Raw genomic sequence first — 18,092 nt, 5'->3', positions numbered from 1 at the left:
TTCATCAAATCATTGTGGATAGAGGCAACAATAGGGTGGTAACCATTATTCACCCTCTGTCGATACTGTTTGGTGTTGCACCAGAAAAATCACATACAAGTTGTCAATTCTTGACTCCTGACATCTATTTGAGATGCGTATGTATCTATGTTCCAGAACTATGTAGGCACCATGAAGAGTTACAGTTGCTGAGGTTTTTTTGTGCATTCTAAAACAAGAATTTAGAAGAGCAGTATAGGAGTAAGACCCTTCTTTACAATTGTTCCTTTTCTAGCCCAGACACAAACCAACTTCACTAGAAGTAAGGGGAAATGTTAAGGAACTGCTACTAAAAGTTGCCTTTAGATCCGCTGGAAAGAATATTAATAGAATAACAGCCAGGAATGAAGAGAGAAAAAGAAGGAAAAAAATCAGGGACCACCAAAAACTGAGACCAAAACCCAAAAGGCCCTCTGGTTTACTTCTCTTTCATTTGTCAATACATATACAAGCTTCCATCACATGCGAGGAAGAAGGGAATGAAAGAGAGAAAAAAGAAGAAAAAACAGGTATAATTAAGGCAAAAAAAAAACCTATTTTATTAGGTGGCAATGGGTCTATTGCTAAGCCAGTCTTGTATGAGTGAACGGAGGCTCTGGTTAGGGGTGAGAAACTTGTGTTCAAGCCTTGAGTTGGTCATTGGCGACGTCTCATGTCCCGACCCTAACCACTCTTCTATGGCTTCAAGCTCATAAGAAAACCCATCCGCTGCCACGTATGGATTTTTCATCACCTCCTGCACCCATAAAGCGAAAGTATGCTAAGCAGCCATTCATCGTTATCCAGAACAACTAAAAGGAAAAGAACATGTTAAATGCATGGTTCGTGCTTGGATGATGCTTTAACTAATGTGCAGCAACTTCAGCCTTACAGTCGAGATTAAATTTCGACCATCATTTCGATCTCGATCGCTCATTCACTTTTCAAAAAATGAGCGAACTAGATTGATCTCCACCATATGTAGCACCCAAGCAAAATCATAAATGCACCACCTAGAGTTTTATCATCACTCCTCCTTTTCTTTTTCCTTGATAGGAAATTGGGGGCTCCTTAATTAATGCGCAACACCTGGAGCGAACGTCAAGATCCAAACCGTTCGCAACACAGTGCTGCACAATTACTAAAGTTGAGCCCGGGATTCAAACTCTCAACCTAGGGGTGGTGTAGTGTATATATACTAAATTGGACCCCATTAGACATGTGACAATCGATACAAGAATTTGAATGAGAGAGAGGGGGGCACAAACTCACCCGCAAAATAGGGCAGAGGAAAATGTAAGGCACATCATCTTGGTCGTCTTCTCTGTGGACACTTCCTTCCTTGTCAATAAGCTCTAGTGCCTTTCTCCTGACTTCTTCAATTTCTTTCATCACCGTAGTTGTCGTCAACTCCATGTTTCCATTTGTATCCACGCACCGCAACGCTATCCTTGCAAACTCCACCGCCAAATCCAACGGCCAATCTCCAGCCATCCCATCCAAAATTCTCTGTAAGACTTCAAATTCCACCGCCATTTTTACTTCCTCCACGAGCTCGTCTCCTTCAATACCGGTTAACAGTCGCAGCATCACAATTCCAAAATCTTTTAGTTCTGATCGAAGCTCTGATTCGTGTGAACATTCAGACAACTGGGATACAGTGAGCGAGGCTACTAGGTTGCGATCGAGGAGGACATTGTAGATATTCACTCCCCCATGCAAAATGGGCCTGGGCTCGTACGAGTGTAAAAAGCTTAAGCCCATACATACCTCAGCTGCGACTCGAATTCGTCCATGCCAATACAGAGACTTGTTATTCCTGTAATAACTGCTAGGGTTTCTTTGAGTTGGAAAGAGTAAGTAGTAAAGGCAACCATTGCGCATGTATTGAGAAATGATGCATCTCAGCTCCGGGCATGCACCGATGATTTGGATCACGTGTGGGTGCTTTATCTGGCTTAGGAGCTCCATCTGCACATAAACACCCAGTTAGGACCATTTCTAAGAGTCTCCAGTGAAAGCGTAAAAAAATGTTATGTGCCTAATGGGGTTGAATTTAGTGAATTAAGTGAATAAATGTTAGATTGAGCCAGGCTAGCATAGAGGGTTCACATCTTCTACAATTCACACCCCCTGCAATTTCCTGTTAATTATATAACAGCCACAATTAAAACTCATCTAAGAATTGAACTTAATAAATCCCTAAAAATGTTCTCAATTTTTTTTCTAATTGAATTTTAATTTTAACCTAATTAATTGTCACGTGTCGCAATCTTGAATAGAAATTACAGGGAGTTGCAGGGGACTTCCAAACCTTTGAGTGACTAATGAAGCAAGTACCTAGCCAATATAGGTTTGGTTCAGTGGTAAATATCCATACTTATCAGTGGAGAGGTCGAGGGTTCGACCCTTGCGGACGACATTAAATTTCCAGTATTAAAAAAGCATCAGTACCAAAACAAAAAAAAAATGAAGCAATTACCTAAGCATTTGTATCAGATGATGGAGATAGAGAAAAGAGGGGTAGAGAAAAGAGGGTTATACCTTGGCTCGGAATTCTTCCTCGGATAAAGAAGTTAGTAAAGCATGTAGTTCAATAGCAACTGCCACATGGTTGAGCCTTCCTCTATACGAACGCGTCTGATCAGAAATCTTTTTCAACATCATATGAACCGAGAAATTTGCTGTAGCCATTTTGATCTCGTCTACCGAAAACTCTCTGTAACTGTAATTGAGCTTATCATCACGTTCACACAACGATGACGATGATGATGAGAAAGAGTTGGTGGATGCAGTACAGATGGCTTCTCTTTTCTTGCAGAATTCGATTCTCCGACGAAGCAATTCCGTTTGGCGACGCAATTCATCTGTTTCGAATAGTAACTCCGTCTTTGTTGTCATGGCATTCTCCAATTCGGCTTCGACTTGTGATTTAGCCAATGCTGATGATTGGAGTTTCGTCGATAGCTCCGACTGAAGTTCGATTAAGGAACTCAACCTGCTATTTTTCTTCTCTATGTCGCTCGACACTTCGTGGATGTTCTTTCTGGCTAATTCTATCTTGTTCTTCAGTTCAACTTGATTTTGGTTGACCTCTTCATTAACGCGAGCTTCGAGTTCTGCAACCTGAAAGAACAAAACAACTTGATGCCATCGATCTTCCGTTGTCAAGGAAAAAAAGAAACAAATTTATATAGAAACAGATAGTTACATACCCTTCGATCACACAAACTAATTATACGTTTGGCTCCTCCTTGTCGCTCGATGTAATCCTTAGCTTCTCTTCTTTTCTCATCAATGATATTTCGAGCTTCTTGTATCTTAGCCTTCAAAACTTCTAAATTGCACGAAGAATCCTGAGATTCCACCGATAAATTATCAAAATATTCCACCCAAAAATTAAATAATTGATGCCATAAAGAGAATTATCTCCAACAACTCTTCCCAATTTACTTTTCAGTTCTCACCTTAATTTTTTTTATAACGGTATTTAGATAATCTCATATATTTCAAAGAATAATTTTAAAATTTAGAAAAATAATAATAATAAGATAATTTAACAGTAAGGGATTAGACTCATGGGTCAATGAAAGCCCAACTTTAGAATATCTTTTTGCTTTTTCAAAGATTAAGTGGATCTGAATGTTTAAAATTCTCTCTTGATTATGATACTTCCCCAAAGCAGTTATCAGTTTGTTTTGGAATGATTTTTGACTTTTCATCCCAAGGCAGATTTTATTGAATTATAAACTCTCTGAAGTTTTCTCTTGTTGGCGGATAAGAGTCATAGGTAGGCCCACCTCATAAATACATGATACATCCATTTCCCACCCTCCCTTCCGACTTTGTTTAAGAACTGTGCTGAAATGTGCAGGACCATCATGTAAAACAACTCAAGCCGTCGGATCAAAATTTCGACCAGAATTTCGGATCCAACATCGGTTTGAAATTCCATATGACGTTAGGACTAAAGCAATTTTTCCTTCACCCTCGACCAACACCCCACCCCAATGTTATTGCTTGTTAGAGACAAAAAGGGTGAAGGTCTGTCATGTCTTCGTAAAGGTAAATGTCTATGCTTTCCTCACACCTCTTCACCACATATGATGAATCAACACTCAAAAGTGGACTCACTCCTAGTATGTGGAAGAGAGGCACCAGGAAAGCACAAATAAAGGATCCAAAGTCCAGACTTGGGTCTGAATTTTTCCCAAAAAGCTTTTCTTCATGTATGGATCACCTCCCTACTAAGGACAGATATGTGCTCTCCTTATCTCTCTCCACTACACACAATAAGGGTGAGACCCATTTGAATTCTACTGTAATTCATTTTGCCAGTATTCAAAGGTGGGCTCCATCCTTATCGTGTAGCGAGTGGATTGCTTCAGTGCTACGCAATAAATGCACAGTCGTGCAGCTACGATCCAGATCAAAACTTGTGGTTGAGACGAAATCTAGACCACTCGTTTCGCGCAAGTGACTTTTCCAAGTAGAGTTTAATTGCAGAACGAGATTTCATTTCGACCACAAGTTTCGATCTAAACCGCAGACTGTAGGATAGGCTGCGCAGCACTCAAAAATAGGTCGAGGATCCACACATCTCGTTTTCCCCAAAAAACACAAAAAGAAAATGTAAAAGCAAAAAAAGGAGGCTTTCATTCGAGACCACTTATTCTAATTCATAACGAAAGATTCAAACCGAAACTTTAGAATCAGAAATCATGGTTAGCTTGAATCTTACCGTGATATGATCGCGACCAATTCGTTCCACATTGGCCAACTCTGTGAGACCAGACCGCGTGGCACTGTTCTCTTCTTTGTCTTCATCTTCTTCTTCTTCGACATTTTTCGAAGATGACAACCACTGTAAATATTTTTCAACTTCTGGGGCTCCTAGATCTTTCCACCAATCACGTGGACCAGTTGGTTCCATGTCGGTCCCTTCTCTTGCAGGTGAGAAGCCACGAGGATAAACTCTTCCCTGAGATTCATGTTTTGCTGAGTTATCAATGAAAATCTTACCAAACCAACCTGCCATGCTTCCTTTCTCTTTCATCTTACCAACCATTACTCCCTTCTCATCTTCCATGAACCCTTCATCGTTTTCTTCTCTGAGGAAAACTAGTTTTCCACCACAGATTATGTAAACATCGCAGAAACTGAGTTTGTGTTTGTGAATGTAAAAGGATGCGCTAATGGCGGTCTTGGATTTCCTGTAAGATGAATTAAAAGCAGAGTTGCAGGTTAAGGATTTCAGAAATCAAACACCAGACTCAGCTCTTAGTTTACCCAAATTTAATCACTTACGACTTTTCAACAAGTCATGACATTGTTCATTACCACGATGGCGTTTTGACGACCGTGATACCCAGAACCAGTTTGGTCACCTGATGAGTTGAGATGAATTCAACTATTGCCTTGTGAATTGGTTCTTCTGACTTCTCCAATTTTATAATTTCTGATTTCACCTGCAGAACGAACCAAAAAAAATAAAATTTTGTTAGACCTGTGACACTGGATCTGGATTTGAAATTAGAAACCCTCTGTCAGGCATTTTGTCTAACACCAGTAAGAACTGAAAGAAAAACACAGACGGACAAATATGAACAATACCTTGCCGCAGGCAGCTTTGATCTTCAACAACAGTTTGTCAATCTTCTCCTGCTCTACCAACCTAATAAGCTCCAGCTTCTCTTCGCTAACTGAACTTGCAGGGAGCTTTCCAACTGTATTTCATGAAATTGAAAGAAAAAAAAACAAACCCATTTCAGTTGAGAAAAAGGTTTGAGATTTAAACTAAAATTCTTATCAGGTGATAAAACTTACATGGCGTGTTAACGAAATCTCTGGAAGTGTTGTCGACATGAACAATGACGAAGCTGATGGATTGTCCAGACCATTTTCTAATTGCCCATCCTAATGTTTCCAAACCTTCGTTTAAATCGTTACCCACGGCGATATAGATCTTTTCAACTTGATTATCCATTGTTTCCTCCGTTGACCTGAAACTAGCTAGAACAACCGTTTGATGAAACTAGCAGAAAGATTCATGCCGGAAAATAATCCACACCCAGATGGAGAAATCCAAGAGAATCATGGAAGAAAACAATTAGAAGAAAAAACTAACGCTTGAATGGGGCAAATCTCATGTTTTTCACGGTTCAGGAAGCTTTCTAAACATGTCTGGGAAAACTGAAAAAAAATCAAAAACTAATTTCTTTCTTTAAAGCTTCATGGGGACTTTAAGGAAGGCAAGAAAAGGTCATGTCCCCATTACCGAGCACAGCTGAGCAAGCGGTGGATCCTATTTCATTAAATAATGATATTATTTCTGAAGACGAGGCGAATTTGATTTAATTTAATTAATGAGAAAATGGTACTTATGACGGAGAACTTGGACACGACATCCATGGCGGAGATTGGCCAAGGCGGTCAAAGCAAGAGATAAATAAATATTATCCCATGAGATGATTAAAAAATAATAATAATTATAAAAAAATGATAATAATATTCCAGAACTATGATTAAGTTTTGTTATCTTTAATTATGATGATTAAGGATGCAAATGGAAAATTGAAATACACCTGGAAATTGTTTGTTGCCTCCAAATCTAACCTCTATAAAAAAAATGGTAATCCCATGCCAGCTCTAGTGTTTGGTCAGCCCCTCGAACCCAAGTCACATTTAAAAATAACACAACTTTTTTTTTCCCCTTAAAGAATAACACTGCTTTCGTTGGGCTTTTCGCTCCTTGAGCTGAAGAGTTTAGTAGATAGAGTAGAAGTAAATGAGCATTATCATTAATTGTGATAGGCGAGGGACATTTACAGTATAAATATGCTCGTATGATCTTCCAATTGGCTACGTTGTTGTTCGAAACATCATGGACACAGACTACCATTTAGACTTGGTAGCTCCTAACATTGGTAAGGCTAAGCTGGTTTGACGTAATAACTCCAGTTCTACACAATCGATAATTAGGCGGAAGCTTCGCCCTAGGTTGATATGGGCGAGGTCAATGTATTTTCTCACATGAACATAACCATCAACTTGCAAAGATATGAAGATCTTCTAGACTTACAAATATGGGAGTCCTCGACAAGAGGACTCGACCATTGGCTCTTCTTGGGGCATTGCAGGTAAGCCCCCATGAAAAAAACACTTTAAGGCACCTCTTAAGTGGTTCTCCTTGGTCAATCTTAGTCATATTGTCAAATTTACTCTGGTCGAGCCACAAGTTGATTTATTAAAGGCCTGTTTAGTTACATAAGTTTGAAGATTTTCAAATATCTAGAGATTTCAAATCTATGGAGTCATAATTCATAAAATTAACTATTTGGTTAACCTGAATATATCGAATGAAATATGTGGATTCATCTAAACTGTTTGGTCAGCGTGATTTTTGTGAATGCGCAAATGTTTAACTTTTTTATAGTAGGAGTGAAATCGATATTTCACCTCTTACCCATAAATCTACAAATTCACGTTTTTAATGTAAAAAGATAAATCTCTATATTTTATGAATCCATGGATTTTCACAACCAAAATAAGTATAAATCTTACATTCATGAATCCAGAGATTTGAAATCTTTAGATTCATGTAACCAAATCAAGCTGACACACTTGATGCAAAATAGCACTAACACTAATGCAAATAGAGGTTATCTGATTATTAAGTTGCCTCGTTAGATTGTGTTTGAACATAATTACTAAAAAACTATATAAATTTATCTAAATCTATCCCTAATTATTGAAGTATTATCTGGAACCCTTTTTTTCTTTTTCGGGTCAACATCTGAACCCATCTAAACATTGATGGTATCGTTCATGAACGTATTCCATACACTTATCTCTCAAAAATATGAAATATTGAAAAACCGTCATCTTCATGTCGTCATCCAATTCATCATCAACCTTATACTTAGTAGGAAAGAATTGAGGTCTTTTTCATGCTACATGCATTCCAAGAGTCATGAAAGGATTTTTGTGAATGCGACATGTGTCACGCGTATCATCACCTATGGGTGATTTATAGCTAATCTCATCAAATCATATTCGAAGGAGGGTCACCAGAGTATGTGAGGGATTACATCAAAAACATATAAATGTATCATAGTTGAATAGCATTACAAGAAAATACCTTTTAGATACCTTATCTACCACCTAAAGTAAATCGAGTGAGTCATCACTGATGGAACAATTAATGTGCTAATTATGGATACTAATCCGTGATACGCTTTGACAGAATTTCGAAAATCAGATTCTCAAATTATGATCGAAATATTATTCTTTTATTTGAATAATAATTCAGATTAAAAGGACTAGAAAAGCAAGGGGTAGACTTAAGATAATCTTATGCATAGCTTACGCCTTGTATCTAGCATGGCATCAAACAAGACTAATTGGAAAGCAAGAATTCATGCCGATCCCATTTAGTTGATACAAGGTTTATTGTTATTGTATTATTCTTTTATTCGAATAAGTATCTCCTTGATATAGATAGCATAATACCGAACCCGATTGAACCATGGACGAGTCACCAACCCCGGTTGAACCATGGTCGTGGGTCATCAACTCCGGTTGGCAGTAGCCTTAGCATGGTTGAGACCGATCGTGACCAGGTCTCCACAATTGCGCATGAATGAATGACTTAACCGTTATGGATATGAATGTAGCCCCAAGGATTTTCGAATATGTAATCAAGTCATAGTGAGTAACTTCCATCAAGGAGAGTGGGGATCGTGTTGCTAGGTAACTACTCTTGGAGAAGGTAAAAACCCTTTGACGGCAGTCAAGGAAGAAGGAGAAGGAATCTAACGGTCGGGATAAAGAGGTAAATCATATATAAATAAGTAGCCTACACACAGATAAGGTATCTAAATCATTTCCTTTACAATCATATTTAATTTATGCTCTACAATTAGCCAGAGCCTTGTGATCGGTTCCTTAACTGACTTAGCCTTCGGAGGTGGCCTTCTGACCCCACGGTCGAGCCAAGTTTAACACTGTTTTGCAAGTGTTTCCTCAAGCATATAAGGGCTAAATAGGTTTTTGACACATCACTCCTATAAGAAAAATGTCCAAGATAATTCAAAATCAGTTTTATAAAATCCACTATAGTTGGATTATTTAGAAATATCATATAGATAAACTCAATGTAACAAAAATGAAGACGTTAAAATCGATGAAAGGTAAATCTAAGAAGGATAATATAATGAATGATCATATTAGGAATAACATGTGAGTAATTATGATAAATGATAAATTACAAGAAAGTCGTTTGAAGTAAAACGGTTAAATTCAAGGGAGTTTTGTAAATATTCTCACATAGAGAATTAAGATCCCACTATTCAAATCCTTTGATTTCTAATATGATAAGATCTAAATTTTTCTATCTTTTGGTTATGACGATCATGATACATGCTTATGCTTACCATCAAATTTTTCTTTGGTAATCCACTTACCATAAAGTTGTAATAAATATATATATATATTTTTGGTTTTTCCCCTCTTAGGTGATCTAACACCCAATGTTGATCTCAAGGGGGTTTACTATAAAGGAATATTCCTTGACATCATCAACTTGGTGAATGGTGATAGCAATGTTTTCTTCGTGAATCTCTCTCTCTCTTTGCCGACCAAAACTGAGTCACTGGTGTGGAGTAATCCATGGGGAAGAAGAAGGCTACCTAATTACGCCTGATGCTGACCTTCAAAGTCTCACCCAGCTGTTTTCACTTTTCATTGCCTTTTTCTAATATGAACTCAACTGGTCTTCACTTCTTCCGCAGAAATTTTGTCACAGGCTCATTCAGATTCACGAATTGCCTCTGTGCTGCTATGAAATTGTATTGTTTCACCTTTTTCGAAAGTACTTCACCAAGCACAGACAAATCACTGCACATAATTGAATGTGAGCAATTCACAGCCTTAAGAGGTCAAGAGGTGGCTCACTTGTTTCACATTTGTGCCCACAAGGCAAACAGGGCAGAATTAAGCGTTGTACGTTTAATGCACAACACCTTTGTTGTTATTGAAATTTTAATTTTGACTGTCTATCTCGCAAGTGATTAAAAGCAAAACAGACGGTCGAGATTTTGATCTCAACTGTTGGCAACACAGTGTTGCGCATTTAATGCATATCATTGAAGTTGAACCCAATGCAAACATCCCTACCTCTTTATATGAATACCTATATGAGAAAATCTGACTCCCTTTCCTGTACTTACTCTATATTTGTTTGTCTTTATAAAATTTTATTCTTAATTTTCTTATAAAAGTAAATTTTTATCTCTCCTTCTCCTTTAATATTTTAAAATGATCAAACGTTTTGTCTTTCTTGTTGATTACAATAAAAAAAAATTACATCAATTTTTATTTTAATAAGAATCTATTATAGGTGATTATGTGTATTTTTTCTTTTTCTTTTTTCCCTCTTTTATAGAAGTTTATTTTTAATTTCTGTATATATATTTTTTTTTTCTTGTAGTGAATTCATACAGGAGAAGAAAAAATTTTAAAATACACCTAATCATGTTTAATGAATTTTCAAAAAAGATGGAAAGATAAAAAACATAAATATATCTAATCATATTTAGTGGAAAAAGAAAAAATAAAATAAAAGGAAAAAATTCCATAATGAATTACAAGGAGGGAGAAAAATTAAAAAATTCCAATAATGAATTACAAAAAAAAAGAAGAAAAATTAAAAAAAAAATCATTAACTGAAAAGAGATAAAAACAAATGATAATTTGACCATGTTAAGACAGGTAAAGTTAATTTTTTTAGAAGAATAGTTATGAAACTTTTGAGAGGAGAGATTGTGTAGATAGAGAGTAAATACGAAGGAGACAGAAATATTCTCTTATTTTGTAAATGTTCATCTCTTGTTGAAGGCGAGCAATAATAAAAGAAGTGTGAACTTTTCCCCTTATTTTTTTCATTTTGCCCACTTAAGTTTGGCCCAAAAAAATTTGTGTCCACTTAAGTGGTTAATATTTTAGTTTGCTCAATCTGGTGAACTTAGAATATTACAAAAAAACCCAACATTAGTTTTCTATTAATTTTGACATTCAGGTTGTCATTTTGCACATGACGTGAAGGGGTAAAGGAAAATATAATAATTTTTTTATTTTACAAAACTTCACTTAAAAAATTTTCAAATTTACAAAAAAACTCCATGTTCACCCAATCAAAGAGCGATAGAAAAATACGAAGACAAAATTCAGACCTGGTAAATTTTTTTCAAACTGTATGATACTTTTTTAGGGTGTACCAAGTCAATAATAAGCAGTTTTTGCTACACATTTAAAAAGTAGGAGACAATTGCAGCAATATGTTGTTTTACTGTAACAAAAGGATTGATTAAGAGTCTCCAACTCGCAGCAATAATGTTTTTGTGACTTTCTCTTCCTACGTTGTTCACCATTTACTTTTGTTGTTAGTCTTGATGCCAATTGTCTTCTTGCTACGCAAAAAAAAAAAAAAGTAAAAGAAAACCTATTTAGTAAGTATTGCATTGATTGTTGGAATATCTCTTAACAAGGGGCATATTTGTCCTTTTTCATTATGTAGTTTGTAGTCTTTAGAAGGGCGTCTCTGTCTTTTCTACTGCTGTATATTTAAACCTCTTTTTTGAAGTTAAGGGTTTCATGAGTTTTCAAAGCGTTCTAACTTTTAGTTGTGTTTCGTGCTATTAATAAATGCATTGTTGCTGTGCGTTTCCATGTGAGATCGTTCTATGGTGTCCGGTGTTGTGATGCCATGAATTCTTAGTTGATCTCTTAAGGGTTCCATCTTTTTTATTTTTATATAATAAACTTGATTTATGAAACAGGCAAAGCCAGTGTTACAATACACATGTTTTGCAACCCAAGAATAGAAACACCCTACACAATTTTCCTTGAGGGTTCCATTTTTTAAATGTTGTAATTGTTATTTGAGTTACTTTGTACCCAACTTTACATTGATTTAGTTGTGTATATTATCTTGAGTCCTCTAGACTCATCATTGGATGTAGGTCATTGGACCGAACCAAATAAATCGTTGCCTTTGGCCTTTGATTTTATGTTTGATAGGCTGCGCATTTGAGTGTTCATTCCTAACATTGATTTTTCTTTTCCAGTGTTGGCTTTTATCGCGAGGACGGGGCTGAAAAGAGTCCTTCGAGGCGTATAGTATTAGCTGGGAGGTTGAATGATGAATTAGGTCTAATCAAGGGTTATTTCAGTGACAATGTGACATGAATGTTACAGCAACCACACCCTAAGTCCCTAACAAGCAACATGTCAGAAAAGTAGTTAACCTTTGGGGTTCAGCTCATTACGAGATCTCAACAAATAAGGTGTTCACGCATTATATCGAACAGGTAAACTTCAATATCCTTGCCACTCTATTTACCTTCGAAATAGTGAAAAATTCAAACTTCTCATTGAGACCATATTTTTAATTCTCCGCCTTCCGGCGTGTTTTCTCTCCGCCTTCCGGCGTGGTTATGTTTCCGATTTAAAGCTTGGTGTTGCTTCAGTTAACTGATAGGGTTTCTTTCCTTTTCTCTCATCAACTCCTTTTGTGATTCTTATCAACTCGGTAGTCTGATTTCGTCTATTTAGAGAATGTCCTCGGCTGGAGATCGTCATGACATTTCAGGGACACTTATTCCGGTTCAGATTCAAGGGGTAAGGCACGAAGATCCTCCAGCTTCCTCTTCACACAATGAAAGGTATGAAGATGAATACAATTCGGATGAATCGGATGATGAGATCACGCTCGATGCTGCAGATGAGGTGAGAGTCTCGAAATCCTGGGAAAACACTCTGGCTGGGTATGTCCTGGAAGGCAAGGCCTTCAGGAAGCAAGCGGTAACCGAAGGACTCCTGGGGGCTTGGAATACTTGCCATAAAGTAGAAATTTCGATACTGGAGAATAGGAAATTTCTATTTCAGTTTCAACATCCTTTAGATAAAGAGAATGTCCTGAAGGAGGGTCCATGGACGGTTGCCGGAAACCTCCTTATCTTGGAGCCGTGGAATGAGCGAAACAAGTGGGATTTCAATCTGTGCGATTTTTGGATTCAAATTCACTCGCTTCCTGCTGAACTCTTAGATCCGGTAATTGCTATGAAGCTAGTTAGGAAAATGGGAGAAACTAGCTCGGTTATGATAATAGACGGCTATCAGTATGGCACCAAAGTATCTTATTTGAGAGCAAGAGTGCGGATTAATGTTATCAAACCTCTTCGTGTTTGTATTAAAGTGAACAGCTCCAATGGACTCTTAGTGGAAGCTCCAGTCAAGTATGAACGGCTGCCTTTGTATTGCTTTTTCTCCGGCAGAATTGGTCATGAGGAAGACAGGTGTATTAGGAAGTTCGACGACCTCAAAGCTCATCGCAGCAGCCATGGGTGTGGTGAGGGCACCCTCTGTAGAGACAGACCGAAACCAAGATGTGTGGGTGATATACGAGGCATGTCTACGGATGCAAGGCTCTGTAGATCGGCCAAAATCATCTTCTCTAAGCAATATTCAGTTGAAAATGAAGGTTCTACTTCCGAAGCTTTGTCTGAGAGAGGGGTTCCGGTGACCGGCGGTGCAAGAGACGAGCACGTACCTAGGGATTCCTATGAGGAGACTGCAAGGGAAGAGGAAGGTACGGTGACGCACAGTCTGGCGCTGTCCTCGTCCAATGAAGGTAACCTGAGAGCTGCGGCCGCGACTCCTTGTCTAACCGCGCAGTCTCACTTCCTTTTTAATGCTAGCAGCGAAATGGCACCTTCTGAAAGTTTCACCTGCAATTTACCATTTCCAAATAACTCCGCCTATTTGAACCCTATACCAGAGCCAAAAGCTGTTTTGAGGCTGTCAGAAAATCAGGACCAGCTGCCTCTCTCCATTCAAAACTATTTGCATAGCTGTCCTGAACACTCACCAGCGGTTCTGTCCCTTCTTAGCCATTTGGCAGAGTGCAAGTTAACCCAGAAAAATGAAGCTTTGTCTCTTTGTCCAAGTTTACCTCCATATGATATGGCCCACCACAACACACAAGATTCTCATCTTAGCATAGTGCCATCTCAGCCCAATACTTTGGCCCAAGTCTCATCTAGGAACCTTGATGGGCTCGTCCCCCAACAGAATATATCCATGCCAAAACCTCTTTTGCAACCTAAGCCCACACCTCAAAGCCCAGTGGACTTTCCTATTTCAAAGAAAAGGAACCAACTTCAAATTGCGGAACCTTCACGGATTGTGACTAAGGGGAGGAGAGGCAGACCTAGAAAGAAGACTGGGGAAACTTCTGTTCGCTCCGTGCTTCAGCTGGAGGAGAGTCTGCATTTTTTAGAGTCTGGACCCGTGGAGACTGGGGTTGTTCAGTCCCACGGGCCATTATGAGGATCATTAGCTGGAATTGTCAAGGTTTGGGGAGTACCAGGGCAATTCGGGCGCTTAAAAATCTCTCCAATTCAGAGCTTCCAGACATTCTGTTCTTGGCTGAAACTAAGAGTCAGCAAAATCGAATTTTTAGCATTAAAAAGAAGCTCAAGTTTGATGACTTTGAGTGTGTTAATGCTTGTGGGCTCTGCAGTGGGCTTGCTGTGTTATGGAGAAATGATGTACATTTGAAATTAATTTCTGCAAATAAGCACATTATGGATCTAGAGGTGTTGGCTGAAGGTAAATCTTTTTTCCTTTCCTGTGTCTATGGAAATCCAATTAAATAGTTTAGACAAGAAGTGTGGGATCAGCTTATACATATTAGTAATCAGAGAGCTGGGGCTTGGGTTTGCTTGGGGGACTTCAACAGCTACCTTAGTTGGCAAGAAAAGGTAGGGGGTAACAGCAAAGGTGGCAGGGATTCTAAACAATTTCAAGATATGGTCTCCCGGTGTGGGTTGATGGATCTCGGATCTAATGGGCCTTGCTTTACTTGGAGTAATAGGCGGAGGGGCAATGCGAATATTCGAATTAAATTGGATCGGGTCTTGGCTAATGTTAGTTGGAGTTTGTTATTTGAGGATGCAGCGGTTATTATTAACCCGGCCTATTGTTCGGATCACAACCCGATTTTATTGGATTCGGAAGGGGGTAAATCCATAGGAAACCGGCCTTTTCGTTTTGAGTCTATGTGGTTGAGGCACCCTAGATGCAAGGAGGTGGTTGAGAAGGGATGGAACTCTACTAATTACAGGGGCAATTATCATCATCTTTATCAAAAATATGGGAACTGCAGAAAGGAACTCAAGGCATGGAACAAAAGGGATTTTGGGATTGTTCAAGAAAAAATCAAAAATTTGAAATTCCAAATCGGTTTGATTCAAAAGAGGGCTGATTATGCGAACTACATGGAAGAAGAAAACAAATTGAAGGATCTTTTGGATGAAGAACTGGCTAGAGAAGAAACCCTATGGTATCAAAAATCGAGGATTAATTGGATTAAAGAGGGAGACAAAAATTCAGGTTTTTTTCATGCCTCTACTATCCACAGAAGGAAGAAAAACAGGATCCTAAAACTCAAAAAGCCGGATGGGATATGGACTTCTAGTGTGAAGCAGCTTGATGATTTGCTGTTGGATCATTTTAAAGAGGCGGTCTCTTCTGAGGGCTTGTCTCAGGGTGCTCTCGATCAGGCTTTGGCTGGAGTTCATTCGGTGGTCACTGATGCGGCAAATCTAGAGCTATGTAGGTCACCAAATGATGAGGAGATTCTTGCTACCTTAAAATCTATGGGGCCACTTAAATCTCCCGGTCCAGATGGTTTTCCTCCTATTTTCCATCAGAGATTTTGGGATATCACTAAGGATGAGGTATGTAAGTGTGTCAAGGAGTTCTTTACTACAGGAGTCATGCCAAAAGAACTAAATCGAACCTTCATTTGCCTTATTCCAAAGTGTTCTACTCCGGAAACGCCGGAGCAGTTTCGACCAATCAGTCTTTGTGGAGTGATCGTCAAGCTCATCTCCAAGATATTTGCAAATAGGCTTCAGGATTCTCTTGCAGGTATTATCTCCCCCGCTCAATCGGCTTTTATTCCTGATCGGCTTATTTCGGATAACATTTTTATGGCACATGAAATTTTTCATTATGTGAAACATCGGAAAAAAGGAAAAAAGAAGTTTCTTGCTATGAAGTTGGATATGCGGAAAGCCTATGACAGGTTGGAATGGCCTTTTATTAAAGCCGCTTTGCTTAAGCTGGGTTTCAATTCGAGGTGGGTTGATATGGTTATGGAGTGCACCACTTCGGTTTCTTATACACTTCTGGTGAATGGGGTGGAGAAAGGATCTTTTCGTCCAACCCGGGGCATTCGTCAAGGTGATCCCCTCTCCCCTTTTATTTTTATACTTGGATCCCAGATCCTCAGTTCTATATTGGATGGGGCGGAAAGTCAAGGCTTAGTGAGGGGAATTAGTGTGAAGAACAGGGCTCCTCGTGTCTCTCATCTCCTATTTGCTGACGATTGCTTAATGTTCTCAGAAGTGAATCTTCACCAGATCAGTCACCTTAGAGCTTGTCTGGATCTGTATTGCCAAGCGAGTGGTCAGGCTCTAAATGCAAATAAATCATCTTTCACTCTAAGCCCGAATACTCCTGCCCGGTTTCGCAGATGGTTTGCCAGGGTCCTCAAAATTAAGTATGGTGAAGGTCCAGCTAAGTATTTGGGATTGCCGTCAGATTTTGGTGTTAAAAAATCGGCCATCTTTAAAGATGTGAGCGAGAAAGTCGGTAAGAGAACACAAGTGTGGAAGGCTAAGCTTCTTTCCCAAGCCGGGCGTGAAGTTTTAATCAAGTCAGTTGCTTCAGCTATTCCTACCTTTGCAGGGTCTCATTTTCTACTTCCAGTGAACCTACATAATGACACAAGAAAAGCAATTTCGAACTTCTATTGGGGGCAAAAGGAGGATGAACATCGAGTTCACTGGATGTCTTGGTCCAGGTTATGCAGATCTAAGGACCGAGGGGGGCTCGGATTTCGTGACCCCATCCTACATACCAGAGCCTTGCTTGCCAAGGTTGCTTGGCGTTTATGGGATTCTCCTCAGTCTAATTGGGCAAAATGTATCAAAGCCATTTACTTTCCCCAGTGCAACTTTATGGAAGCAAGGAAAGGATCCTGCTCATCTTGGGCGTGGCAGAGCATACTCAAAGGTAGAGAGATCCTTAATTTGGGGCTGATCTCTTTGATTGGAAATGGAACCACTACCCCGATCTGGAATTCGAATTGGATCCCTGACCTCCCCTGCTTTAGGATCCTATCTGATAAACCTGCTAGCTGTTCTCTCCGATGGGTCTCCGATCTTTTTGAGCCCACCTCCAGAGCTTGGAACCGAGATTTATTACATCAATTATTTACAAACCAAGAGGTGAATGCAATCTTAAAAATTCAGTGGGTCGGACAGCAAATGAGGATTCGATTATATGGGGAGGAGCTAAGAATGGGATCTTCTCGGTGAAAAGTGCTTACCATCTGCAATGTAATAGGAGAGATTTCCTTGCTCGGTTGGAACCATCCTCATCACGGCATCACAGGTGGGAAGATGTCTCGCTCACAGCCTGGAAAAGAATTTGGAAGTCTCAGTGCTACCCAAAAATCCAATCTTTTTTGTGGAAAGCCATGAATCAAGCGCTGGCTCCAGGAGATAATCTTCAAATCAGGCAAATTCGAAGAGACCCTACCTGTTACAGATGTGGCAGAGAGGTGGAGTCGATTGATCATATCTTGTTCAGTTGCGACATGTCTCGGACGATCTGGTTCGGTATGGGGCTCGCTGGAATGGTAGATGCGAACAATCAGCAGTCCCTTTGTGATATCATCAACGATTGGGGTATGTTTCACTTCCCGGATTCGAGATCGAGCAAGGAAATTTTCAGTCTCTTCTCCTTTACCTGCTGGTTCGCATGGCTAGCAAGAAACGATTTTTGTTTTAATGGAGAGAGATGGAACCCGGAACGGGTGGTGGAGAGTTCTTGGAAGGCCTACCGTGAATATTGGAGGGTGCTCTCACCGGCTCCGGGAGAAAACACTGGGGTGATGAGGTCTTGGCTGCCTCCGTCTGGCTCGGCGCTCAAAATCAACTCTG

The 18,092-nt window shown here is 39.2% G+C and overlaps 1 protein-coding gene across 1 annotated transcript; it reads right to left on the bottom strand.

Moving 5' to 3' along the window:
- Positions 1 to 28: 28 nt before the first annotated feature.
- Positions 29 to 6,286, bottom strand: LOC149014463 (putative U-box domain-containing protein 50). The gene is made up of 8 exons (XM_089155406.1): positions 5,845 to 6,286; positions 5,632 to 5,744; positions 5,359 to 5,486; positions 4,760 to 5,231; positions 3,234 to 3,374; positions 2,563 to 3,144; positions 1,291 to 1,989; positions 29 to 775 (listed from the first exon to the last, which is right to left on the bottom strand). The coding sequence occupies exons 1-8, from the start codon at positions 6,002 to 6,004 to the stop codon at positions 581 to 583; spliced, it is 2,490 nt and encodes an 829-aa protein (XP_089011532.1). The 5' UTR covers positions 6,005 to 6,286; the 3' UTR covers positions 29 to 580.
- Positions 6,287 to 18,092: the final 11,806 nt, after the last annotated feature.

Source organism: Hakea prostrata, chromosome 5 (genome assembly GCF_041222555.1).
Source record: "Hakea prostrata isolate BN-2017 chromosome 5, UWA_Hpros_2, whole genome shotgun sequence".
In the NCBI taxonomy this organism is placed as follows: domain Eukaryota; kingdom Viridiplantae; phylum Streptophyta; class Magnoliopsida; order Proteales; family Proteaceae; genus Hakea; species Hakea prostrata.
The sequence above is the reverse complement of the archived record's forward strand: the minus strand, read 5'-3'. Positions and strand labels throughout refer to the sequence as shown.

What these genes read in the sequence shown, in the direction of transcription:
- LOC149014463 (XM_089155406.1), bottom strand. Translation starts at nt 6,004, where the DNA reads ATGGATAATCAAGTTGAAAAGATCTATATCGCCGTGGGTAACGATTTA. An exon ending in GTCGTCAAAACGCCATCGTG is followed by an intron (nt 5,232 to 5,358) that starts GTAATGAACAAT and finishes TTCATCTTACAG; the next exon opens with GAAATCCAAGACCGCCATTA. An exon ending in AGGAAGAATTCCGAGCCAAG is followed by an intron (nt 1,990 to 2,562) that starts GTATAACCCTCT and finishes GTTTATGTGCAG; the next exon opens with ATGGAGCTCCTAAGCCAGAT.